Here is a 27,931-nt window from a genome sequence, read left to right on the forward strand (position 1 = left end):
AGAATTTCATGAATTCATTGTTTCTAATGGCTGTACTCCATTGTGTAGATATACCAAATCTTTTGCATCCACTCTTCTGTTGAGGGATACCTGGGTTCTTTCCAGCATCTGGCAATTATAAATAGGGCTGCTATGAACATAGTAGAGCATGTATCCTTATTACATGGTGGGGAATCCTCTGGGTATATGCCCAGGAGTGGTATAGCAGGATCTTCTGGAAGTGAGGTGCCCAGTTTTCAGAGGAACCGCCAGACTGATTTCCACAGTGGTTGTACCAAATTGTCAGCCCCACCAGCAGTGGAGGAGTGTTCCTCTTTCTCCACACCCTCTCCAACACCTGCTGTCTCCTGAATTTTTAATCTTAGCCATTCTGACTGGTGTAAGGTGAAATCTCAGAGTTGTTTTGATTTGCATTTCCCTAATGACTAATAAAGTTGAGCATTTTTTTAAGATGGTTCTCCGCCATCCGAAGTACTTCAGGTGAGAATTCTTTGTTTAACTCTGTACCCCATTTTTTAATAGGGTTGTTTGGTTTTCTGGAGTCTAACTTCTTGAATTCTTCATATATATTGGATATTAGCTCTCTATCTGATGTAGGATTGGTGAAGATCTTTTCCCAATTTGTTGGTTGCCGATTTGTCCTCTTGATGGTGTCCTTTGCCTTACAGAAACTTTGTAATTTTATGAGGTCCTATTTGTCAATTCTTACTCTTAGAGCATACGCTATTGGTGTTCTGTTCAGAAACTTTCTCCCTGTACCGATGTCCTCAAGGGTTTTCCCCAGTTCCTTTTCTATTACCTTCAGAGTGTCTGGCTTTATGTAGAGGTCCTTGATCCATTTGGATTTGAGCTTAGTACAAGGAGACAAGGATGGATCAATTCGCATTCTTCTGCATGCTGACCTCCAGTTGAACCAGCACCATTTGTTGAAAAGGCTGTCTTTTTTCCATTGGATGTTTTCAGCCTCTTTGTCAAGGATCAAGTGGCCATAGGTGTGTGGGTTCATTTCTGGATCTTCAATCCTGTTCCATTGATCCTCCTGCCAGTCACTGTACCAATACCATGCAGTTTTTAACATTATTGCTCTGTAGTATTGCTTGAGGTCAGGGATACTGATTCCCCCAGACTTTCTTTTGTTGCTGAGAATAGTTTTAGCTATCTTGGGTTTTTTGTTATTCCAGATGAATTTGATAATTGCTCTTTCTAACTCTGTGAAGAATTGAGTTGGGATTTTGATGGGTATTGCATTGAATCTGTATATTGCTTTTGGCAAAATGGCCATTTTAACTATATTGATTCTACCGATCCATGAGCATGGGAGGTTTTCCCATTTTTTGAGGTCTTCTTCCATTTCCTTCTTCAGAGTCTTGAAGTTCTTGTCATCCAGATCTTTCACATGTTTGGTAAGAGTCACCCCAAGATACTTTATACAGTTTGTGGCTATTGTGAAGGGGGTCATTTCCCTAATTTCTTTCTTAGCCTGCTTATCCTTTGAGTATAGGAAGGCCACTGATTTGCTTGAGTTGATTTTGTAACCTGCCACTTTGCTGAAGTTGTTTATCAGCTGTAGGAGCTCTCTAGTGGAGTTTTTTGGGTGACTTAGGTAGACTATCATGTCATCTGCAAATAATGATAGTTTGACTTCTTCCTTTCCAATTTGTATCCCTTTGACCTCCTTATGTTGTCGAATTGCCCAAGCTAGTACCTCAAGTACAATATTGAAAAGATAAGGAGAAAGGGGGCAACCCTGCCTAGTCCCTGATTTTAGTGGGATTGCTTCAAGTTTCTCTCCATTTAGTTTGATGCTGGCTACCTGTTTGCTGTATATTGCTTTTACTATGTTTAGGTATGGGCCTTGAATTCCTGTTCTTTCCAAGACTTTAAGCATGAAAGGATGCTGAATTTTGTCAAATGCTTTTTCAGCATCCAATGAAATGACCATGTTTTTTTTTTCTTTGAGTTTGTTTATGTAGTGGATTGCATTGATGGATTTCCGTATATTGAACCAACCCTGAATTCCCGGGATAAAGCCTACTTGATCATGGTGGATGGTCGTTTTGATGTGTTCTTGGATTCGGTTGGCAAGAATTTTATTGAGTATTTTTGCATCGATGTTAATAAGGGAAATTGGTCTGAAGTTCTCTTTCTTTGTTGGATATTTGTGTTGTTTTGGTATCAGCGTAATTGTGGCTTCCTAGAAGGCATTGGGCAGTGTTCCTTCTGTTTCTATTTTGTGGAATAGTTTGAAGAGTATTGGTGTTAACTCTTCTTTGAAGGTCTGATAGAATTCTGCACTGAAACCATCTGGTCCTGTGCTTTTTTTTGGTTGGAAGACTTTCTATGACTCCTTCTATTTCTTTAGGCATTATGGGACTGTTTAGATGATCTATTTGGTCCTGATTTAATTTTAGTATTTGGTATCTGTCAAGGAAATTGTCCATTTCCTCCAGATTCTCCAGTTGTGTTGAGTACAGGCTCTTGTAGTTGGATCTGATGATTTTTTTGGATTTCCTCAATTTCCGTTGTTATATCTCCCTTTTCATTTCTAAGTTTGTTAATTTGGATACTTTCTCTGTGCCCTTTGGTCAGTCTGGCTAAGGATTTATCTATCTTGTTGATTTTCTCAAAGAACCAGCTCCTGGTTTTGTTGATTCTTTGTATGGTTCTCTTTGTTTCTACTTGATTGAATTCGGCCCTGAGTTTGATGATTTCCTGCCTTCTACTCCTCCTGGGTGAAATAGCTTCTTTTTGTTCCAGGGCTTTCAGGTGTGTCATTAAGCTGGTAATGTATGCTCTCTCCATTTTCTTTTTGGAGGCACTCCGGGCTATGAGTCACTGCTTTCATTGTATCCCATAGATTTGGGTATGTTGTGTCTTCATTTTCATTGTGTTCTAAAAAGTCTTTAATTTCTTTCTTTATTTCTTCCTTGACCAAGGTATCATTGAGTAGAATATTGTTCAGTTTCCACGTGTATGTCTGTTTTCTGATGTTTTTGTTGCTATTGAAGACCACTTTTACTCCATATTGATCTGATAGGAGGCATGGGATTAGTTCGATCTTCTTATATTTGTTGAGGTCTGTCTTGTGACCAATTATATAGTCGATTTTGGAGAAGGTACCATGAGGTGCTGAGAAAAAGGTATATTCTTTTGCTTTAGGATAGAATGTTCTATATATATATATATATATCTGTTAAGTCTAATTGGTCCAAAGCTTCAATTAGTTTCACTGTGTCCCTGTTTAGTTTCTGTTTTCCTGATTGGTCCATTGAGGAAAGTGCAGTGTTGAAGTCACCCACAATTATTGTGTTAGGTGCAATGTGTGCTTTGAGCTTTAATAAAGTTTCTTTTAAGAAAGAGGGTGCCCTTGCATTTGGAGCATAGATGTTCAGGATTGAGAGTTCTTCTTGCTGTATTTTTCCTTTGACCAGCAAGAAGTGTCCCTCAGAGTCTCTTTTGATGACTTTGGGTTGAAAGTTAATTTTATCTGATATTAAAATGGCTACTCCAGCTTGTTTTCTGAGACTATTTGCTTGTAAAATTGTCTTCCAGCCTTTTACACTATGGTAGTGTTTGTCTTTGACCCTGGGGTGTGTTTCCTGTAAGCAGCAAAATGTAGGGTCCTGTTTACATATCCAGTCAGTTAGTCTATGTCTTTTTATTGGGGCATTGAGTCCATTGATGTTAAGAGATATTAAGGAATAGTGATTGTGACTTCCTGTCATTTTTGACGTTATTTTTTAAATTTTATTGGTTAACTTCTTTTGGGTTTGATGAAAGATTACTATCTTGCTTTTTCCAGGGTGAAGTTTCCCTCCTTGTATTGGTGTTTTCCTCCTATTATCCTTTGTAGGGCTGGGTTTGTGGATAGATATTGGGTAAACTTGGTTTTGTCATGGAATATCTTAGTTTCTCCATCTACAGTGATTATGAGTTTTGCTGGATATAGTAATTTTGGCTGGCATTTGTGTTCTCTTAGAGTCTGCATGAGATCTGCCCAGGACCTTCTAGCCTTCATAGTCTCAGGTGAAAAGTCTGCTGTGATTCTGATAGGTCTTCCTCTATATGTTACTTGGCCTTTTTCTCTTACTGCCTTTAATATTCTTTCTTTGTTTAGTACATTTGGTGTTTTGATTATTATGTGACGGGAAGTATTTCTGTTCTGGTCCAGTCTGTTTGGAGTTCTGTAGGCTTCTTGTATATTCATGGGCATCTCTCTCTTTAGGTTAGGGAAGTTTTCTTCCATAATTTTATTGAAGATATTTGCTGGCCCTTTAAGTTGTAAATCTTCACTCTCATCTATGCCTATAATCCTTAGGTTTGGTCTTTTCATTGTGTCCTGGATTTCCTGGATATTTTGGGTTACAAGCTTTTTGCATTTTGCATTTTCTTTAACTGTTGAGTCCATGATTTCTATGGAATCTTCAGCATCTGAAATTCTTTCTTCTATCTCCTGTATTCTGTTGTTGATATTTGCATCTCTGTCCCCTGATTTCTTCCCAAGGCTTTCTATCGCCAAAGTTGTCTCCCTTTCAATTTTCTTAGTTGTTTCTACTTCTGATTTTAGATCCTGGATGGTTCTGCTTAGCTCCTTCACTTGCTTGTTTGTGCTTTCCTATAATTCTTTAAGAGATTTTTGTGTTTCCTCTTTCATGACCTCAGCCTGTTGACCAAAGTTCTCCTGTATTTCTTTAAGTGTTTTTTGTGTTTCCTCATTATTGGCTTTTGTATTCTCCTGGATTTCTTTCAATGATTTTTGTGTTTCCCTTGCAAGGGCTTCTAACTTTTGATCCATTTTCTCCTGAATTTCTTTAAGTATGTCCTTCATGTGTTCCTGTACCAGCATCATGACCAGTGATTTTAAATCCAAATCTTGTTTTACTGGTGTGATGGGGTATGCAGGACATGCTGGTAAAGGAGAATTGGGTTCAGATGTTGCCATATTGCCTTGATTTCTGTTAGTGACATTCCTGCTTTTGCCTTTTGCCATCTAGTTCTCACTGGTGTTAGTTGGTCTTGTCAATGCTGGACTCACCAGTGCAAGCTGCCCCTTCCCAGGTGGCCTCTGGTGCACAGCTTACCTTCTGCACTGCCTGGAGACAGGGTGCTGTTGCCCAGGCTGTTCAGATCCAGAAGCAGACACCTGAAGGCTCCCGCTGGGGACCGCTGGGTTCCCTGGAGCACACTGACTTCTCCCCGCTGGCCGCCCGGAAGCCCCTCTTGCCTCTTGCAGGAACCCGAGATGTGGTGTTTGCCATCCAGGCTGATCTGGATCCGGAAGCGGAGAGATCTGAGTGCTCCCGCCAGAGGCCTCAGGACTGGAACCCAAGCTCCGTGCCACAGGAGCAAGCCCTGCTGTGAGCTCCCAGACTGCCTCTGGGTGCACACCGGGTCTCCCACACTTCCTGGAGACCGAGAGCTGTGGCCCAGGCCTTTCAGATCCCAAAGCAGGCACCCGAAGGCTCCCGCTGGTGCCCGCTGGATTCACTGGAGCACACCCATTCACACTTCTTCCCGCTGGCTGCCCGGAAGCCCCTCTTGCCTCCTGCAGGACCTGGAGATGTGGTGTTGCCGCCCAGGCTGATCTAGATCCGGAAGTGGAGAGCCAGTCCTGACTTCTTTTAGTGAAGAACTGCAACATGGAAGTGTAAGCTCAATAAACCCTTTCCTCCCCAACTTGCTTCTTGGTCATGATGTTTGTGCAGGAATAGAAACCCTGACTAAGACAAATTGGTACCAGCATAGTAGGGTATTCCTGTGACAACCTGACTATGTTTGGGGGAGGACTGTGGAAGGACTTTGGAACTTTGACCTAGAAAAGCCATTAGAATATTAAGAGCTCGGTAGATAGTTCTGTAGGAGCTTGGAAGACAATGTTAAGAACAGTGCAAAAGATGGAGGCCTGGCTTGTGAAATTTCAGAGGGAAGATTAAAGGCTCTTACTTGTTTTGATTGTGAAGATTCTGTGGTTTTGGTTAGCTGGGGCTGAAGAATCAGCTGTGAGTACCAAGATACCAGAACCACTAAAGCAAAACTTTGCATTACTGGGACTATTGATGCTGGTTAGCTGGAGCTAAGAAATTAGCGTTGATTAAGAAGAGACCAGCATCACTGATATGAAATCTTCTTGGAAGTGTTTTCTGAAAGCATAGAGAGTATGTTCCAGAGATAGCCACAGTTGTGTTTTGTGCTGTGGCTGGACTTGGTACTGTGTAAGATTCACCTAGATGGTACTGGTTTTGAAGGCATGAAGGGGTCATGAAGAGCAGCTGAGGCTCTTGGCACAGTGAGAGGCCACGGAAGGCCATTGGTGAAGGTGCAGCCTCAGTTTCAATTGATGGCCCAGGACTTGAAGGGGTCATGCATAGGAGCAGAGGCTTGTCACCCTGATGAGAGTCTATGAGAGGCTATTGGTGAAGCCTAATTACAGTGGAAGATAGCAGCATTTTGGAGGTGTCAGTACCACCAAGAACAGCAGCAGCAGTGGAGTACAGGCAGCTGGAGCCTAGAAGACAAGTTGTGTGCTACAAAGGGCAGAGCTGAAGAAGTGACCCAAGCCCTTGGAGGAGCCCAGAAGATCATGAGTTGATCCCAGACATTGAACCATTGGAGTTTGAGTTTTGCTTTTGGTTGTGACTGTGCCCTGATATGTTTCCCTCTTGAAGGAAGAAAGTATTTTAGTGGAGCCCACAGTTGAGAGACTTTGAATTTTTAAAAGACTTTGAATTTTAAAGATATTGGACATTTTAAGGTGATTGAACTTTTAATATGTAAAGACTGTGGGACTTTTAAAGTAATTTAGATCTTGGGGATGAATAAGAAAGTAAGGTTGAGGCTTAATAGTAGTGTGTTTGTGTGTCAAATTGACAAGGAGTCAATTGTACTGGCTAGTTTCATGTGTCAACTTGACACAGCCTGGAGTTATCACAGAGAAAGGAGTTTCAGTTGGGGAAGTGCCTCCATGAGATCCAGTTGTGGGGCATTTTCTCAACTAGTGATCAAGTGGTGAGGGCGCCTTGTGGGTGGTTCCACCTTTGGGCTGGTGCTCTTGGGTTCTATAAGAGAGCAGGCTGAGCAAGCCAGGGGAAGCAATCCAGTAAGAAACATCCCTCCATGGTCTCTGCATCAGCTCCTGCTTGCTAACCTGCTTGAGTTCCAGTCCTGACTTCCTTTAGTGAAGAAATGCAACATGGAAGTGTAAGCTCAATAAACCCTTTCCTCACCAACTTGCTTCTTGGTCATGATATTTGTGCAGGAATAGAAACCCTGACTAAGACAGGCCTTGAATTCCTGGTCTTTCCAAGGCTTTTAACATGAAGAGATGTTGAATTTTGTCACATGCTTTTTCAGCATCTAAAGAAATGATGTGGATTGTGTGTGGATTTTTTTTTTGAGTTTGTTTATGTAGTGGATTAAATTGATGGATTTTTGTATATTGAACCATCCCTGCATCGCTGGAATGAAGCCTGCAGGGTGAATGATCATTTTGATGTATTGTTAGATGCCATTTGCAAGAATTTATTGAGTATTTTTACATCGATATTCATAAGGGAAATTGGCCTGACATTCTCTTTCTTAGTTGGGTCTTTTTGAGGTTTTGGTATCAGCGTAATTGTGGCTTCATAGAACAAGTTGGGTAGTGTTCCTTCTGTTTCTATTTGGTGGAATAGTTGGAAGAATATTGGTGTTAAGTCTTCTTTGAAGGTCTGATAGAATTCTGCATTAAAACCATCTGGTCCTAGGCTTTTTTATTGGTTGGTAGACTTAATGAGAGCTTCTATTTCTTTAGGGGTTTTCTGACTCTTTAGATGGTTTAACTGAAACTGATTTAACTTTGGTATTTGGTATATGTCTAGAAAACTGTCCACTTCATTCAGATTTTTTTCCAGTTGTGTTGAGTATAGGTTTTTGTAGTAAGATCTGATGTTTTTGTTTTAATTTCCTCAGTTTGTGGTGTTACATCTCCCTTTCAATTTCTGATTTTATTCATTTGAATATTGTCTCTGTGCCCTCTGGTTAGTACACAGAGGGATCCATGTGTACTAAGGGTTCATCTATCTTGTTGATTTTCTCAAAGAATCAGCTCCTGAGTTTGTTGATTCTTCGTATAGTTCTTTTTTGTTTCTACTTTGTTGATATCAAGCCTGAGTTTCATTATTTCCTGATGTCTACTCCTGTTGGATGTATTTACTTCTCTATGTTCTAGAGCTTTCTGTTAAGTGTGCTGTTAAGCTGCTAATTCATTTTCTTTTTTGGAGGCACTCAGAGGTGAGACTTTTCCTCTTAATACTGCCTTCATTGTGTTCCATAAGTTGTGGTATGTTGTGGATACATTATCCCTAAATTCTAAAATGTCTTTAATTTATTTCTTTATTTCTTCCTTGACCAAGTTATTATTGAGTAGAGCATTGTTCAGCTTCCATGAGTATGTGGACTTTCTGTTGTTTTTATTGCTATTGAAGATCAGCCTTTATCCATAGTGATCTGTTAGGAGGCATGGGATTATTTCAATCGATTTATGACCAATTATATGGTCAGTTTCAGAGATGGTACCATGAGGTACTGAGAAGAAGTTATATTATTTTGATTTAGGATGAAATGTTCTATAGCTGTCTGCTAAATTTATTTGGTCCATAATTTTTTAGTTTCACTGTGTTTCTATTTAATTTGTGTTTCTATGATCTGTCTGTCCATTGATGAGAGTGGGCTGTTGATGTCCCCTACTATTATTTTGTGAGATGTAATGTGTGCTTTGAGCTTTAGTAAAGTTCTTTTTATGAATGTGGGTGTCCTTGTATTTGGAGCATAGATGTTCAGAATTACTCTCTTCTTGGTAGATTTTTCCTTTGATGAGTATGAAGCATCCTTCCTTATCTTTTTTGATGACTTTTGGTTGAAAGTCAATTTTATCTGATATTAGAATCTCATTAGAAAGGCTACTCCACCTTGTTTCTTGGGACCATTTGCTTGGAAAATTGCTTTGAGCACTTTACTCTGAGGTAGTGTTTGCCTTTGACACCTTGATATATGTGCTTCCTGTGTGCAGAAAAATGCTGGGTCCTGTTTACATATCCAGTCTGTGAGTATATGTCTTTTTATTGGGGAATTATATCCATTGATGTTAAGAGATATTAAGAAATAGTGATTGCTGCTTCCTCTTATTTTTTATGTTATTTTTATGTTTGTGTGGATATCTCCTTTTGGGTTTTTGGAAGAAGATTACTTTCTTGCTTTTCCTGGGGTATAGTTTCCCTCCTCGTGTTAGCGTTTTCCATCTATTATCCTTTGTAGGGCTAGATTTCTGGAAAGATAGTGCAATTTGGTTTTATTGTGGAGTAATCTTGGCTTCTTCATCTATGGTAATTAAGAGTTTTGCTAGGTATAGTAGTCTTGGCTGGCATTTGTGTTCTCTGAGGGTCTTTATGAGATCTGCCCAGGATCTTCTAGCTTTCATTGTCTCTGGTGAAAAGTCTGGTGTAATTCTAATAGGTCTGCCTTTATACATTACTTGACCCTTTTCCATTACTGCTTTTGATATTCTTGTTTTGTTTTATGCATTTGGTGTTTTGACTATTATGTGTCAGAAGGAATTTCTTTTCTGGTCCAATCTATTTGGAGTTCTGTAGGCTCTGGTGTTAGCTGGTCTTGCTGTCTCTGTGGCCTGTCAGCCTGTGTGTCAGTACTCCTGGGAGACAAGTTCTCTCAAGGAAGAATTTGGGTATGAGGAGCTGTGGTATGTGGTCAGTTCTAGGGTACAGAGAGAAACCAGAAGGATCCTGTCCTCAGCTGATCCTTGTTTCCAGTGTCCTGATGGCTCTGGGAAGGTCCCTATTGGGGCAGGAATTTGAAGAGAAGTGGTGGTCTTACCTGTGTGCACAGGTGTGTCATCTCTCCTGGAAGACCAGCTCTCTCCTTGTGGTATTTGTGTATGTAGAGCTGTACCACAGGATTAGCTCTGGCCACAGATGGAAACATGAAGGCTCATGTCCCAGGATGCTCCTTGATTCCTGTGTCCTAAGGGTTCCAGGAGGGTCCCTCTGAGCAGCAGTGGTGGTTCTACCTGTGCTCACAGGCTTGTCCAAATTCCTGGGAGGCTAGCTCTCTCCTGGTGCTGCTATGCAAGTATGGAGCCCTGTGGCACAAAATCAGCTCTGGATCTGGATGAAAACCAGAAGTCTTTTGAGGACTCTGGTCCAGCCTTATGATTTTTGCATTTCTATTAAGTTCTCTGTTGGTGTCAATGCTGCTCTCCTCAAAAAACACAAAGTAAAGACTTCTCTTTGGGGAAATAGTCTGTAGTCCAACGCCCTAACATTAGTCAGCAGCAACTGTGAATGGAAGTCCAAGGACCTAGCAGTTGCTCAGTCCCATAAGGCAAGCAGGCAAAGGAGAGAGCCATGATCACACTTTCTTACTTGCTTATATTGTGATTCACACTTAGTCTCAGTACATAAGTGACATATTTAGCATAATATAATAACTTGTATTTATTTAATTTTCTATCCAAGAAATAATTATAAACAAGTTGACTTAATCCTTATCAATTTGCTACAGCATATTATGAATAAATATTGTGTTAATTTATTTCCCCTGGGGATTTATAAATGAATTATTTCAACTGTTGAAGACATTCAACACCATTTTCTAATCATTAGTATGAAAATTCTCACTTGGATCTCATCACAGTTTGTAATGATTTCCATGTTTTCAAACTCTGAAACAATGAAAACTAATTTCACACTAACTTTACATATTCAAAATATGATGATCTCACATTACAAAACAATGTATAAAATTACTGGTAGAATGCCAAATAGATATTTAGCTAATGCCATAGTAACAAATTTACTACACCATAGTATAGTAACAAATTTACATCCACATACAGACGTTTCATACTGTACTAACATTAACTACAACAATATAAAAATTAGTTGCACCTGGGCAGTGTGGAGTACTGCACCCTGACCCTACAACTCTGCCTCTCTCCCAAGAGGTCTTCTCTAACTAGGGACATAGGTAAGACCCACCCTCCAATACCCATGCCAGCTGAGACCCCCACAGAGTGCATTAGCCATGGGAATTGTCCCACACTGCTACAGCCCCATCATCCTTCTGGTCTGTACCTATACCTATACTCATGGCAGATCAGTGTGCATCCCCTACACACATCACATATCCCTGTCTTTCAGAAGGATGGCTCTAACCAGGACACAAGGAACCTGCTCTAACCAGAGATGGCACTTCCTACCTCTCAGAAGGCTCTTAGCCAGAACATACAGCTCCACCTGCCTCCAATGACACCTGGCTTGAATAAAAAAAAAAAGAGAGAAAAGAATCAAGACGGTTAACACCAGAGACAACCAGATGGCAAAAGGTAAGCAAAAGAACATAATTAACAGAAGCCAATGCAATTAGGCACCATCTGGACCCAGATCTCATACTATTCACAGATAGTATGATAGTATACATAAGTGAACCCCAACATTCTACAGAGAACTCCTACAGCTGATAAACACCTTCGGCAAAGTGGGTATATTTAAAATTATCTCAAAGAAATCAGTAGCCTTCCTTTATTCAAATGATAAACCATGGAGAAAGAAATTAGGGAAACAACACCTTTGATGATAGCAACAAATAATATAAAATTTCTTGGTGTAACTCTAACCAAGCAAACGAAAGATCTGTATGACAAGAATGTTAAGTCCCTGAAGAAAGAAATCAAAAAGGACCTTAGAAGATGGAAAAGTCTCCCATGCTCATGGATTGGTAGGATTAAAATGAAATAGTGAGAATGGCTATCTTACCAAAACAATCTACACATTCAATGCAACGTCCATCAAAATTCCAACAGAATTCTTAATAGACATGTATTAGCAATCCTCAGCTTATATGAAAAAAAAAAAAAGCTGGAAAGCCAAAACAATTCTGAACAATAGCCTCGAACAGATTGGCACAGGGAAATTTTCCTGAACAGATTACCAGTGGCTTAGGCTCTAAAATCAATAATTGAAAAATGGGACCTCTTGACCTGAAAGGCTTCTATAAAGCAAAGGACACCATCAATAAAACAAATCTGAAACCTACAGCTGGGAAAAGAACTTCATTAATCCTACATCTGATAGAGGGCTAATATCCAAAATATATAAAGAATTTAAGAAATAAGACTTCAGAAAAACATAACCCAATTAAAAAAAATAGGGTGGTCGAGTAGATAGGGGGTGGTGTTAGGTTGGGAAGGACATGGAGAAGTGGAGGGAGGGGAAACTGTGGTCTAGATATAAAGTGTGAGATAAGAATAAAGTAAGTAAATAAATTATTAAATACAAATATTTAAAATAAAAGAAATAAAATAAAAATGATGTACAGAGCTAAACAGATTCTCAGCAGAAGAATCTCAAATGGCAGAGAAGCACCTAAAGAAATGTTCAAATCATTAGTCATCAGGAATATTCAAATCAAAACGACCATGAGATTCCACCTTATACCAATCAGAATGGCTAAGATCAAAAACTCAAGTGATAGTACATGCTGGTGAGGATGTGGAGAAAGGAACACTCTTTCATTGCTGGTGGTCTTGCAAACTGGTACACCCACTTTGGAAATCAATCTGGTCATTCCTCAGAAAATGGAAATAGTTCTTCTACCTGAAGACACAGCAATACCACTCCCAGGCATATACCCAAAAGATCACCATACCACAAGGACATGTGCTCCACTGGGCACATAGCAGCCTTATTTGTAACAGCCAGAAGCAGGAAACAACCCAGATGTCTCTCAACCAAAGAATGGATACAGAAAATGTGGTTCATTTACACAATGCTATACTACTCTGCTAGTAAGAAGGAGGATATCATGAATTTTGCCGGCAAATGGATGGAACTAGAAAATATCATCCCAAGTAAGGTACTCCAACTGCAAAAGGACATACATGGTATGTAATCACTGATAAGTGCATATTAGCCAAAAAGTTCAGAGTACCCAGGATGCAACTCACAGACCATATGAAGTTTAACAAGAAAGAAGGCCCAAGTGTAGATACTTCAATCCCCCTTAGAAAGGGGAACAAAATAATAATGAGAGGCAGAGGAGGGAGGGACCTAGGTGGGAGAGGGGAGGGGGAGGAGAAAAGGGGGCAGGATCAGGTATGGGGAAAGACATGAGAGAAATATAGAGGGCCAAGAGAATAAATAGAAATATGAGGGTGGGTACAACCTCTGGAAAGCCCCAGACACCAGGGGTGTGAAAGGCTACCATAGCCCAATGGGGATGACCTTAGCCAAAAATGCCCAAAAGTAGGAGATAGAACTCAAGTGATAAAGGTAAAGAGATCACCTCTAGTAGATAGACATGGCCCCCATTTTAGGCATGGACTCACCTATGAAGGGAAATGCAAGGGCAAAAATAGAGCAGAGATTGAAGAAATGACCAGCCAGTAACTGGCCCAACCTGGGATCCATATACAGGCAAAAAACCCAACACTAACACTGCTGCCATGTTGTGCTTGCAGACAGGAGTCTAGCATGGCTGTCCTCCAAGAGGCTCTACCAGCTGCTGATTGAAACAGATGCAGATACTTACAGTCAAGCATTGGACTGAGGTCAGGACCCTATGAAAGAGGGAGGGGAAGGAGTAAAGGAACTGAAGGGGATGACAATGCTATAGGACCACCAACAGTGTCAACTAACCTGGACTCCTAGGAGTTTCCAGAGACTAAGCCACCAACCAAAGAGCATACATGAGCTGGTCCCAGGCACCCTGCACATATATAGCAGAGGACTGCCTTGTCTGGACTCAGTGGGAGAGGATTCCATAATCTAGGAGACTCATGGAGGTGTAGTGCTAGGGTGGGGGCACTCTCTCAGAGGAGAAGGGGAGGAGGAATGGGAGGAAGAACTCTGTGTGGGAGGACTAGGAGAACAACATTTTGGATGTAAATGATTAAAATAAAATAATTATTATTATTACTATTATTATTATTATTACAGTAAAATAATCTCCAAATACAACTTTAAAAGCAGAACTCAAATTGCATGGGTGGACAATATTGTTCCTGAAAGATGGGTTGTTAAAGGAAAACTGTAGAGGCATGGGATACTGCCCTTCAAGGATGTCCCAGATGTTCCCAAACAACATGGGCTATTGTCACTGCCTGTGACTCTCACTAACATTCCATGATAAGACTCTGACACTGAAGAAACCATATATTTTAGAGGCAGGACGTGGAGAAATCAATCTCAAACAGTCTCAAACAGATAAGGTAACTTCCTCCTTGCTAGGTACTTTTCACAGTGCTATATTGAACCTTCATGATGCAACCACCACTTGCCAAGCAATATGTGCACACTGTTGTAATAGCAGCATGACTGTTATAGAGTTACTTACCACTTTCTGATTGGATTTGAGGCCTGATTTATAGATAGAAATTTTATGGCTGGTAAAGTATGCTTGATCCAAGCCTACAGCTTAGATATCACAAGGCCTATGGTAGAAAATGCTATTAATTTGATAAATGATCGTGTTGTCAAACTGCCTTCTAAATATGTGTATGCCCATAGACCTGGACTACTCTCAGCCTTGGTGAGAGAAACTTGTTTTTGCAGTGATCATCAGTTTAGTAGAGGGATGCAGAACTGCCCAAAGTGCTGAGGACAAGAGTGTAAGAGCCCAGAGTGGAATGCTATCATCTGGACATGTCAGAGCTAGCACAATGTGACCTCCTCGGACTGTGGTTGCATGCACAAGGCTTAGAACAAGATCTAGCCAGCCAAATCCTGGCTTATATGGGATAGAAGATCTCCAGGTCTCACACCATTCAGAGGCACTATTGGTTGTAGATAGCTGCTGGAAGAGGAAGAATCACTTTGTTTGGGTTTGGGTTAAAGATGTGGCCAGTGGTACATTTTCTATGCTTCAGTTCATGGGCCCACATTCATCCAAATATGGGCAGCACCAATTGAACTTAATGAGTTATCAAAAGAAAAAGAAAAGACATGAATTTATGGGTGGTTGTGACAAGGGGAACTTAGGAGAGGCTTGAGAAGAGAAATCAGGATAGATAACGATTGATCATATTTTCATAGTATACATATATGAAATTATCAAAAATAAAACAATTTTAACTAAAGCATTATTCATGAAACCCCAGAAAATAACCTTTTCTACAGAAATGTAATCATTACTTGAGTACAAATTCTGTTGAGCGAACTGTGCTAGAAGAGGATATATATATATATATATATATATATATATATATATATATATATTATTTTTAAATACTGACAAAACTTTATGGTTTCTTATTCTTCACAGTTAAGAGAGATGGATACATATAAGTTAACTAATTTAACTAAACATACATATAACTAATTGTTTATACTGGTAACAAAAGGAAGATTTGAGTTTCAAATATAGATCATTCCTTCATACTGTCGAACAACATCTGCACTACTTGTATGCTGCAACATCAACTTGTATGCTGCTCTGAAGGGAATGGCATATAATACCTAACTTATAAGAGGAAAAGTTACAAAAGAACTAAAGGAAGTCTTTAAATAATAGCACTTTGTTCTCTTAAGAAAATATACTTCATTTTTAATATCCAAAGGAGTTAGAACAAACATAAAATAAAAACTCATCCATAGCTTATAGAGTGTTATATTGTTGATATCCATGGTATAAACTAAGTTTTTCTAAAGCTATTTTTATATAAGCTACTGGTTAATAAAATACAATTAACAATTAAGCTTAATACTTGTTAAATTTGGTAATTAAAGCTATTGTGTATTGTTACATTACTGCTTTAGTTACATATTTTGTTATGTACTCTAATGAATATAATAGACTAATTTTTGAGGTAAGTGTGTGAAAAGCCTTGTATAATTTCTATACTGTTTTAAATGTTACTGTCTCAGAAATGCAGTTAAGCACAGAACAGGAGACATCTAGAAGAGGACTTGATACATTTCTTTGCAAACAGGACACCAGGATCACAACTGATTGACCTCACAGCACAACTGGAAGTCCAAGTTTTGTATCATGAGAGCAAGGGCAGGATTACAACGGCAGAGGCACCATCAGTTTATTCACATAGGTGTAAGAGAGTTCCCAAGTATTATATGGTGAAGTTTAAGGGAAAAAAGCATCAGCAGACAGTTCTACCTTGTTTTACCACAGGTAAAAGATTTGTTACTTTCTAATAGGAAATTGTTTGGCTGTTACCAGGGTATAGCCATAGTGTTTTAAAAACCATAGGGAGAGAGACCTTGCTGAAAAGACATCAGAATCCTACTATCCTTATCCACAGAGTAAGTCTGAATATGTCATCCTCAAAATCTGAGAGGATTCATCCCTGAGGAACATGCCGGAGCTGTCCTCATTGTGCTTGTAGAAGCCATGTGTGCTTCCTCACACCTATGAACTCACAAGAGTCCTATTCTATCAAGCATTCAATGGCTAACTGTATAGTCAGTGCATCACATGGGTCTGTGCCTTTAGTTAGTGCTTGCTGAAGACATTTCTTCATTACCCAGGTTCTGTCTTTATCATCATGCTGGAAGGTAATCCATAATAAGCAATCTTTTTATAAACAATTATTAAGCACTTCTTATGATATTATCTATTATGGATTATCTTCTCATAATAAGCACTCAGTAATTGTTTATAAATAATATGCTTTCTTCCTGAACAAATGATCTAAAATATTAGTACATTTTTAGTTACTCCCAGAAATATTTTAAAAAATATTTAAGAATTAAGATGGTGTGACTATTTTTAACTTTCAACATTTGACCTTTTAAAATATAAACATAGCTGTCCTCTGAGGGGAACAACACACAGCTGAGTCAGATGCAGATACTTACACCCAAGCAATGGCATGAAGTTGAGGACACCTGTGGTTGAATTATGGGAAAGCTGGAAACTGAGGAGAAGGGCAACCCTGTAGGAGGATCAGCAGTCTCAATTAACCTAGACCCCTGGGATTACTCAGACAGTGAGCATCCAGCCCGGAAGTATAAACTAATTGATATGAGGTCCCCCAACACGTACAACAGAGAACTGCCTAGCCTAGCCTCAGTAAGAGAAGATGCACCTAACCCTTGAGAGACTTGAAGCCCCAGGAAGTGGGGAGGTCTGGTAGGGTGAGGGTAGCGGGATGGAGACATCTTCTTGGAGATGGACAGGGGCTGGGGGGGGAGCAGTGCGGGGAGGAGGAATGTGATGAGGAACAGTAAGAGGGTGGAACAGGAGGGAGATAACAACTGGACTGTAAAGAAAAGATTAAAGAATAAATAAATAAATAAATAAATAATAAACTATTTAAAGTTTCATTGTAAAGCTGTTTAAACATACATCTATCCTCTATCTATACATCCTCCCCAGTGTATCCTTTGCTTCAATCCATCTGGATAAGAAACATCTAATTTTTATAAAATTTTAATTGAAGTAAAATTTAAATCACATAAAATGATTCAACTTAAGAAAGAGTTCAGAGATGGAAAGATATTCATATCATCAAAAATATATATTTGACAGCTACAAAATAACCCAATGACCTGTGGGATATGGATTTGTGTGGAGGGAAATGTCAAGTAGTAACCTCTAAAACTGTTCTTTCCCTGATTAAGAAAAATATAACACCCTGTAAAGGTTGCCAGGAGCTGGCAGAAATTAAATATAGGATGAAAATATGGAAGTGTCCATGATATTTCGACAAAATTCCTTTTTCTATCTCTATGGGGAGAAAAAAAGAGCCACCCTGAAGTCTAACAGTAAAATACTAAAATTCAACAACACAGCAGCCTACACTGCAGATGCTCTGTCTGCCATACTGCTGCAACAGCAGATGAACATGTCCAGGGGTAACTGGCAAGTGTGTTTGTTTCTCCTCCATCAGAAAGAAGCAGCAGAAGAAGTGTGCATCTGCTTGAGACACATGAGCATGTATGGTCTCTCCCAGGAGACAGGGGAGCAAGTATGGTCTCTCCCAGGTGGACAGTCTCACTTGTGAATTTAAAACCAGTCTATAGGAAATTTTACCGTCTGGGAATATCACAGGGAAATCATTATTTTTGAATAGATATATAAACCATCTAATGATATTTCATAAACTCTTGATTTCATGATAAACATACCAAAGAGGAGATTTGTGAAAATAGTTCAATAACTTCTGAGCTGTGGTGATGTCAGCCTATAGATGACAAGGATACACACAGTTTTGGAACCTCTTGAAAATTTGAGAAAACATAGCTTATAATATGAACCCATGGCTACCTCTCTATAACTTACTGCCAGTTCATACCTGCTCAGGAGTACAAATCACGAGACATGATTATCCATATCGATTTTACAGGTATCTATTAAGATTAAAACCTAAAATACTAAACCACTCATCTAGCCTTAAAGGCCTTTTGATTCATTTTACACCATACCATGAAAGTCTTAGAAAACAAAAGACTGTGAAGTTAAAGCAAACTCCTCTACACTTATCATGAAAGGAGAGATGTTATCTGGGACATATGGAGGCTACTACACATAGTATCCTTACCTGGAACAAATGAAGACAATGCCTAGTACTTATCGGCCATTCACTTCATGGATGTTTTTCCCTGATTCCCATGGGTAAAGATAATCACATAGTATTTCCTTCACTTAACAAAGTACTAAACTCCTTTGTCTCAGGGCCATGTATAGTCCCTTAGTCACTTTAAAAGTGTACTAATCCTGGGGCTGGAGAGATCCCGGTAGCAGAGAAGTACTTGGGAGACAAATATAAAGACTTGAGTTTGAATCCCCAGCATCCATGTAAGAGGCCAAGCATGGCCAGCCAGGCTCCTGTAACGCCAATACCATAGTGACCAGAAATAGAAGCACTGGATTTATATAGCTTGTTGGCTACCATCAGAGCCCAACGTTTAGTGTTTAATGAGAAAATGAGAAGCCCTGCTCAAGTAAACAAAGTTGAAAGTGGTAAAGCAAGACACCAAATGTCCTCTTAGGGCATTCAAGATATTGTGTGTGTGTGTGTGTGTGTGTGTGTGTGTGTGTGTGCGCGCGCGCGCGCGCGCGCGCATGTGTGTTGGCATATATGCAAATATTTGCAACCTCAATGAATCAGTTAGCACAGGAAGAACTAATCTCCTTTTGATTGACAATATTGTGACCAAATTCTGTTTACTAGTAAGCTTTGTGGAACTAGGCACACATTCCTTGGTTATTTGTGCTAGTGTTTCATACTTACTATACACACTTGAAATATATCAATTATTCCTTTCTTTCTGCAGTCTTACTATAATATAATAGTTACATTGGAAGCTGTAGACATTTTCATCCCTAAAAATCATTGTACATGCTTGCAGGAACTATAGAAATCAAGGCTTCCTTCTATAAAGTGTTTAAAAATATAGGATATTGTTGCCTTTCATGTCCCCACTTAACTTGATAGTTTGGCTTTAGTAGAAAATGTATGGACATCATGAGAAGGCTGTGGAGGACTATAAGATTGATCAGGTGTAGTCTGTAAGTGCAAAAACTGTCACAAGTTCACTATGTGTGTATGATGTTAAACTAATTCACATGTTTCAAAGTTCCTTACTTATTCTCATGGAATTCCAGGAACATGTTTCTGAATTAAGTATACATATTGTAGAAAACAAACATATGGCTATGGTCTAACACCTGTGGAATTAGCACTAGGCTTTCAATGGGTAGATGAGTATCTTACTGAAAGCTCAATTATTACATTATTTACGATCAATATCCTCAAATGTTCTTCTCACAATCGTGAAAACGAATGGTGCTCAGAAACTGAAGTACTTATTTAATTTATTCAATATCATTTTTAACACAGGAATCCATGAATTTCCTCCATCGTACAATGACACATGTGCTGAAAGAGAAGAATGTCCCCCACTGTGACAGAAAAGAAAGATTCCATCAAACTGAATATTGTGTTTGCAGTCTGTGAATCATCTGTTTCTCTTCCACTTTGCTCTCAGTTACTAAGGAGAAACTGGGTTGCTGTTAAATCATAATTGTAGAGATGAATTCTGAAACCCAGGGAAAACCTGAGACACATCTTAGAACTCCCATATTAAAACATGAATGCCAAAGGAAAACTACAGCAGCTCAAAATAACAGGAACACCAATGACAGTCACTGAGGTTGAAGCTAACCTAGCAGTAAAGAAACTCAATGAGTCAAGGCACAGACTCACCAGAGACCAGCCGTGACTGGGTACACAAAGAAGGGAGATGGAAACAGTCACACTTCACCACACTGATGATGGACTCTGCAACTATGGTGATTTTAACTATGCATTAAACAAAAGCAATCTCCCCTATCACTATTGGTTAAAAATTCTTTCATGTTGAATCACAGGTTTTACATTTAAACATTTGGCTTCCATGCTTACACATAACACTTAGGCAGCTATACCATACCATATCTGGTAGGGACACTCTAATCCCAACCAGATGACCCCATGACCCCATTACTCTCTGTCTCTCTGTCTCTGTCTCGTCTCTCTCTCTCTCTCTCTCTCTCTCTCTCTCTCTCTCTCTCTCTCTCTCTCTCTCCAAGTTGATCAAGGACCTCCATGTAAAACCAGACACAATGAAACTAATAGAAAAGAAACTGGGGAAGACCCTTGAGGACATGGGCACAGGGGGAAAAGTTCCTGAACAGATCACCAATAGCTTATGCTCTAAGATCAAGAATTGACAAATGGATAGAAACAGAAGGAACACTACCCAACTCCTTCTTCGAAGCCACTATTACGCTGATACCAAAACCACACAAAGACCCAACTAAGAAAGAGAATTTCAGGCCAATTTCCCTTATGAATATCGATGCAAAAATACTAAATAAAATTCTTGCCCACGGAATCCAAGAACACTTCAAAACGATCATCCACCATGATCAAGTAGGCTTCATTCCAGGGATGCAGGGATGGTTCAATATACAGAAATCCATAAATGCTATCCACTACATAAACAAACTCAAAGAAAAAAAAACATGATCATTTCATTAGATGCTGAAAAAGCATTTGACAAAATTCAGCATCCTTTCATGCTAAAAGTCTTGAAAAGGACAGGAATTCAAGGCCCATATCTAAACATAGTAAAAGCAATATACAGCAAACCGGTAGCCAACATCAAACTAAATGAAGAGAAACTTGAAGCAATCCCACTAAAATCAGGGACTAGACAAGGCTGCCCCCTCTCTCCATATCTTTTCAATATAGTTCTTGAAGTCCTAGCTAGAGCAATTAGACAACAGAAGGAAGTCAAAGGGATACAAATTGGAAAGAAAGAAGTCAAATTATCACTATTTGCAGATGATATGATTGTATACTTAAGTGACCCTAAAAACTCTACTAGAGAATTCCTACAGCTGATAAACAACTTCAGCAAAGTGGCTGGCTACAAAATTAATGCAAGCAAATCAGTAGCCTTTATATATTCAAAGGATAAGCAGACTGAGAAAGAAATTAGGGAAATGACCCCCTTCACAATAGCTACAAACAACATAAAGTATCTTGGGGTGACTCTAACCAAACAAGTGAAAGACCTATATGACAAGAACTTCAGATATCTGAAGAAGGAAATCGAAGAAGATCTCAGGAAATGGAAAAAAACCTTCCATGCTTGTGGATTGGCAGGATTAATATAGTTAAAATGGCCATCTTGCCAAAGGCAATCTACAGATTCAATGCTATTCCCATAAAAATCCCAACCCAGTTCTTCATAGAGCTAGAAAGAGCAATTCTCAAATTCATCTGGAATAACAAAAAACCCAGGATAGCTAAAACTATTCTCAACAGTAAAAGAACTTCAGCGGGATTCAATATCCCAGACTTTAAACTCTACTACAGAGCAATAGTGATAAAAACTGTATGGTATTGGTACAATATCAGGCAAGTGGATCAATGGAATTGGATTGAAGACCCAGAAATGAACCAACACACCTATGGTCACTTGGTCTTCGACAAAGGGGCTGAAAGCATCCAGTGGAAAAAAGATAGTCTTTTCAACATATGGTGCTGGTTCAATTGGAGGTCAGCATGCAGAAGAATGCGCATCGATCCATTCTTATCTCCTTGTACCAAGCTTAACTCCAAATGGATCAAGGACCTCCACATAAAACCTGACACACTGAAACTAATTGAAAAAAAAACTGGGGAAGACCCTGGAGGACATGGGCACAGGGGAAAAGTTCCTGAATAGAACACCAATAGCTTATGCTCTAAGATCAAAAATTGACAAATAGGACCTCATAAAACTACAAAGTTTCTGTAAGGCAAAGGACACCATCAAAAGGACAAAACGTCAACCAACAGACTGGGAAAGAATCTTCTCCAACCCTAAATCAAACAGAGGGCTAATATCTAATATATACAAAGAACTCAAGAAAGTAGAACCCAGAGATCCAAATAACCCCATTAAAAAGTGGGGTACGGAGCTAAACAAAGAATTTTCACATGAAGAACTTTGGAGAGCTGAGAAACACCTTAAGAAATGTTCAACATCATTAATTATTAGGGAAATGCAAATCAAAACAACCCTGAGATTTCACCTCACACCAGTCAGAATGGCTAAGGTCAAAAATTCAGGAGACAGCAGGTGTTGGCGAGGATGTGGAGAAAGAGGAACACTCCTCCACTGCTGGTGGGATTGCAAGATGGTGCAACCACTTTGGAAATCAGTCTGGCGGTTCCTCAGAAAACTGGGCATGTCACTTCCTGAGGACCCTGTTATACCACTACTGGGCATATATCCAGAGGATTCTTCAGCATGCAATAAGGACACATGCTCCACTATGTTCATAGCAGCCCTATTTGTAATAGCCAGAAACTGGAAAGAACCTAGATGTCCTTCAACAGAGGAATGGATACAAAAATGTGGTATATTTATACAATGGAGTACTATTCAGCCATTAGAAACAATGAATTCATGAAATTCTTAGACAAATGGATGGAGCTGGAGAACATCATACTAAGTGAGGTAACCCAGTCTCAAAAGATCAATCATGGTATGCACTCACTGATAAGTGGATATTAGCCTAGAAACTTTGAATACCCAGGACATAATCCACAAATTAAATGATGTCCAAAAAGAATGGAGGAGTGGGCCCTGGTTCTGGAAAGACTCAGTGCAAGAGTATAGGGGAATTCCAGAACAGGGAAGTGGGAAGGGGTAGATGGAAGAATAGGGGGATGGAAGAGGGTTTATGGGACTTGCGGGGAGTGGGGACCCAGAAAAGGGGAAATCATTTGCAATGTAAATAAAAATAAATAAATAAATAAATAAATAAATAAATAAATAAAATAAAATAAAAAAGAATTGACAAATGGGACCGCATAAAATTACAAAGTTTCTGTAAGGCAAAGGACACTGTTAAAAGGACAAAACGACAACCATCAAATTGGGAAAGGATATTCACCAACCCTACATCTGATAGAGGGCTAATATCCAATATATACAAAGAACTCAAGAAGTTAGACCCCAGGGAACCAAATAACCCTATTAAAAATGGGGTACAGATCTAAACGCAGAAATTTTCACCTGAAGAAATTCAGATGGCCGTGAGGCACCTTAAGAAGTGCTCAACATCATTAGTCATTAGGGAAATGCAGATCAAAACAACCCTGAAATTTCACCTTACACCAGTCAGAATGGCTAAGGTCAAAAACTCAGGAGACAGCAGGTGTTGGTGAGAATGTGGAGAAAGAGGAACACTCCTCCACTGCTGGTGGGGCTGTAAGATGGTACAACCACTTTGGAAATCAGTCTGGACGTTCCTCAGAAAACTGGACATGACACTTCCGGTGGACCCTGCTATACCTCTCCTGGGCATATACCCAAAGGATTCCCCAGCATGCAATAAAGACACATGCTCCATTATGTTCATAGCAGCCTTATTTATAATAGCCAGAAGCTGGAAAGAACTCAGATGCCCCTCAAAGAAGGAATGGATACAGAAAATGTGGTATATTTACACAATAGAATACTACTCAGCAATTAGAAACAATGAATTCACAAAATTTTTAGGCAAATGGTTTGATCTGGAAAATATCATCCTAAGTGAGGTAACCCGATCACAAAAGAATACACATGGAATGCAATCTCTGATAAGTGGATATTAATTAGCCCAGAAGCCCTGAATACCCAAGGCACAAATCGCATAACAAATGACTCCCATGAAGAAGTATGGAGAGGGTCCTGATCCTGGAAAGGATTGATCTAGCATTGGGGGGGGAATATAAGGACAGAGAAAAAGGAGGGAGGTGATTGGAGAAGGGATGGAGAGAAGAAGGTTTATGGGACATATGGGGAGGGGGGATCTGGGAAAGGGGAAATCATTTGAAATGTAAACAAAGAATATAGAAAATAAAAATATTAAAAAAGAAAAGAACTAGAGACATTAAATTAGAAATTTCCCAAAAGCATATATTTTAGCAAGCTACATTGGTATGTTTCCATATGACTTTTTAGAAAGAACACTATATTTTGCTTTCCAGAAGAGGTATCAGGCTACATGCAAAATTTAAAGGATTTAATAAAAGGAGTTGATTCTTTTAAACTTTTCATAAATATAAAAGACAGAAGACATTAGAGAATATGGGAACAGAGGGCCCTCAGGAACCTCTCTAGACAGAGCTCTCATGTGAGGGCGACTCCTCTAAAACGTGGGAAAGTGAATCACAGTTAAAACCTACTGTGCACACTATGGACAAAAAGCAGGGTGCCTCACTCTTGCTGTCCATATTTGGGAAGTGAAGTGTGGAATGATTTCTAACCTGCAATCTATAAAAACAAGATGAAGTTCCCACTGATGAACTCAAACATCCCTCTTACCTATAGCAGCTTGACTGTGATGCCAGGAGGAATAAAACCTAGAGTTGTTTTTCACAAGTGGTGAAGAGCATGGCCTGAGATGGAAAATGACACAAGTAATATAAAAAGAATATAGACAAAAGGAAGACCTGAGCTCCATGTTAAGAGGGACATGGAGAGAACTTCGTGGATGAGTATGAAGGTTTCCTGATGGAGGTACCTGACTTCAGTATCTGGCAGGTCTCAAGAACTCTAAGACACTACAAAGTTGTTCAAGTGAAACATAACTTCTCTATTCCTCTTAAATCATTTTCCTCTTCCAACTTCAACCTTAGAAGTAAAAACAGAACAGCAAAGAGGAGCACATTCCACTATCCTCACTATCTCTACATCCTATGAACCCAGAAGATCTTGGCAGAAAAATAGAATATTTAACTCTACATCAAACACAGAGCTTTAGTGTCACACAAAACTAGACCCTCAGTTTTCTAATTCTAATCTGAGGCTACATTTTGTACCTAAGATCTCAGACTAGACTAATTAGTCTCAAAAAGCCAGGAATAAGTTTTCATCTAGAAATACAGAAGGATAACTTCACCAATCAGCCTGAAAGTTCCTCAAATCATATAAATATGGCCACTTTATGAGCAAACATTACTGTCATATTTTTCCAAATATTGGTACATTAGTATATTGCACCACATGTAGCACTGGTTAATTTCACAAAAAAATGAGAATCACTCCAAAAAGCAAATAATACTACCATCTAAGATAGCAAGACTGTGCCCTCAAGATGCAAATGAGGATTTAATTTAAATTGATAAAGTATTATTAGCTGAATACTAATACAAGACAAAATGAGACTATTTCAGGTGTGTAAATATTGAGATGATTTATCTCCACAGAATCTTTTGAAAATTACTGTAGGAGATACTTCAGGAAAACAAAACGTGCAGCCTGAATAGAGCAGCACAGAAACTAAGTGAGAGGAAGAGCAGCTAAGTGTGAGCTAATGAGGCACAAAAAGTGGCTGCACTTAAAGACGTATTTCTAGGACCATTTACTACTTCATGGCTTTAGTCAAAATAGCTAATTCTGTAAGAAATCATATTTACATATAATAGATTTAAATGGTGTTTTATTAAATTTGCCTACTAATTTAGAGAAAAAAGAATTAGCACTATAAAATAAACACAAGCATTACCAATTATGAGAATATGCATATTAATAATATGTAGTTCAGTGAAATACTCTAAATATGTATTTTTCTATAAGGCTCCATAAGTGCCCTTTAAAGTGGAGAAAAACAAATATATTTTGATGGTATATAATAATAAATATAGGCTAATTTAAATATTAATAAAAATGACGGGTCATAGAAGAAAGAAAAGGCAGATATACTTTACATAATTCAGCTTCTTCGAGGTCTCAGTTTTTTATCATGGAGGTACTTCTTTAAGTGTGGTAATGCATCACCAAGAAAAACGGACAATACATTGATATATAATTTGTATGTTCTGTATTTTCAAAGTGTTTTTTCAAATCACATGCCAGCCTTGCACTATAATAAGAGTTATGAAATGACTCACCCAACCATCACTAAACACAACATACCACCTGGAAGAGAATATGTGTATACAGGGGACCAGCAGTCACTAAGCACAGCATACCAGAGGAAAGAATACTCCTATGTGATGAGTTCTACCATGATCAAATCTTTCCTTTCATTGCTCTCCTTGGGTATTTTATGACAACAGAAGAGGTACCTAATACAACTTCTTTAACATGTTGTGTATTCTTTCTTTTTCATTTTTTATTCCTTTGACTACACATTTATATAAGATTTTCATTACTCTTCTGATTGCAAACAAATGGACTTGAATATACACATACATTCTTCAGTGCTGCACAGTTCTATTCTATGCATTGTAAAAGGAGGACTAGGGAAGTTACGTTACCCCACAGAGAAAGAGAAGGACTTTTCTCTGGGACAGAGGTAACTGGAAGTAGGATCGAGAACCGAGAGGAGTACACTGAGACTCGTGGAGCTGCCCTTAACCCTAGGAAGTATGTGACCTGAGTTAAGGAGATGCCAGTGCTGTTTTCCCAAGCTCTATTCTCCCCTGTAAAAGTGGTTGCAATAAATATACTCTAAATTCACTTATCAGTAAATAAACTGATGCTGTACAAATTGCTATACTATAAAGATCTCAATGTTAAATACCAGCTAATAGGAACATAAGTAATCATCATACCTTTCTATCATTCTTCATCTTTGTTTTATATCCATTTTCTTCCTTGGCTTCATGAAGACTTTTCTGAGTAGGGCCTTCTGAACTGTTTTCTTTCTCACAACTGCGACCAGCTGCAAGAGAAAAGCAAAATATCTACCTGAAAAGATATGATTATAACAAACATGTATATACCAAGAATATTTTAATGCATGCATTATGAAGGTGTTAAATTTTATATGAATAAGATATGATTACATGAGTCTCATAAGATAGGTCAGTGTGCATCCATACTTGCTGCCAAGTCTGTTGACCTGAGATTGACCTTCAGGACACACATAGTGAAAGGACTGAACTGACTCCTCAAACAAGTTGTCCTCTGACCTTCAAGCTTCTGTGGTGCATGTATACATGCATACATACACACACTAACTGTGTATTTTAAAGTTTACTTTCTTAAATTTATTTTATGTATATAAGTGTTTTGTCTGTGTGTATATGGATTATATACATGCCTGATGGCTCACAGAGTACAAGGAAGGCATCAGATTCCCTGAAACCAGAATTAGGAATGTTTGTAACCAAGCCCAGGTCTGATGCAAGACCCAGTGCTATTACCCAGAGTCATCTTTCCAGCACCCTCTGTATATATCTGTGTATATCTGTGTATACCTGTATCTGTGTGTAAAGAAAGAGAGACAAAGACAGAAAGAGACTGAGACAGAGAGCGGGAAGGGGGAAAGAAGGAGGGAAAAAGGGAGATAAAAATTGTGTAGGCTTGGCTGGCCTAGTAACCTCCTATGTAAACCAGGATGGTGTTGAACTCAGAAAGCCACCTCCTGCCTCCTGAGTGCTAGGAAATAA

General features: G+C 39.0%; 1 protein-coding gene across 2 annotated transcripts in view; it reads right to left on the minus strand.

Moving 5' to 3' along the window:
• The window catches only part of Spag16 (sperm associated antigen 16), a 979,959-nt gene that overhangs the window by 879,288 nt on the left and 72,740 nt on the right, over positions 1-27,931 (minus strand). For both annotated transcript variants that reach the window (XM_052193590.1, XM_052193591.1), the window contains exon 10: positions 27,092-27,201. In XM_052193590.1, the coding sequence (XP_052049550.1) occupies positions 27,092-27,201 (110 nt within the window). The remainder of the gene's footprint in view (positions 1-27,091; positions 27,202-27,931) is intronic.

The sequence above is a fragment of the Apodemus sylvaticus genome, chromosome 9 (assembly GCF_947179515.1).
Source record: "Apodemus sylvaticus chromosome 9, mApoSyl1.1, whole genome shotgun sequence".
Taxonomy (NCBI): domain Eukaryota; kingdom Metazoa; phylum Chordata; class Mammalia; order Rodentia; family Muridae; genus Apodemus; species Apodemus sylvaticus.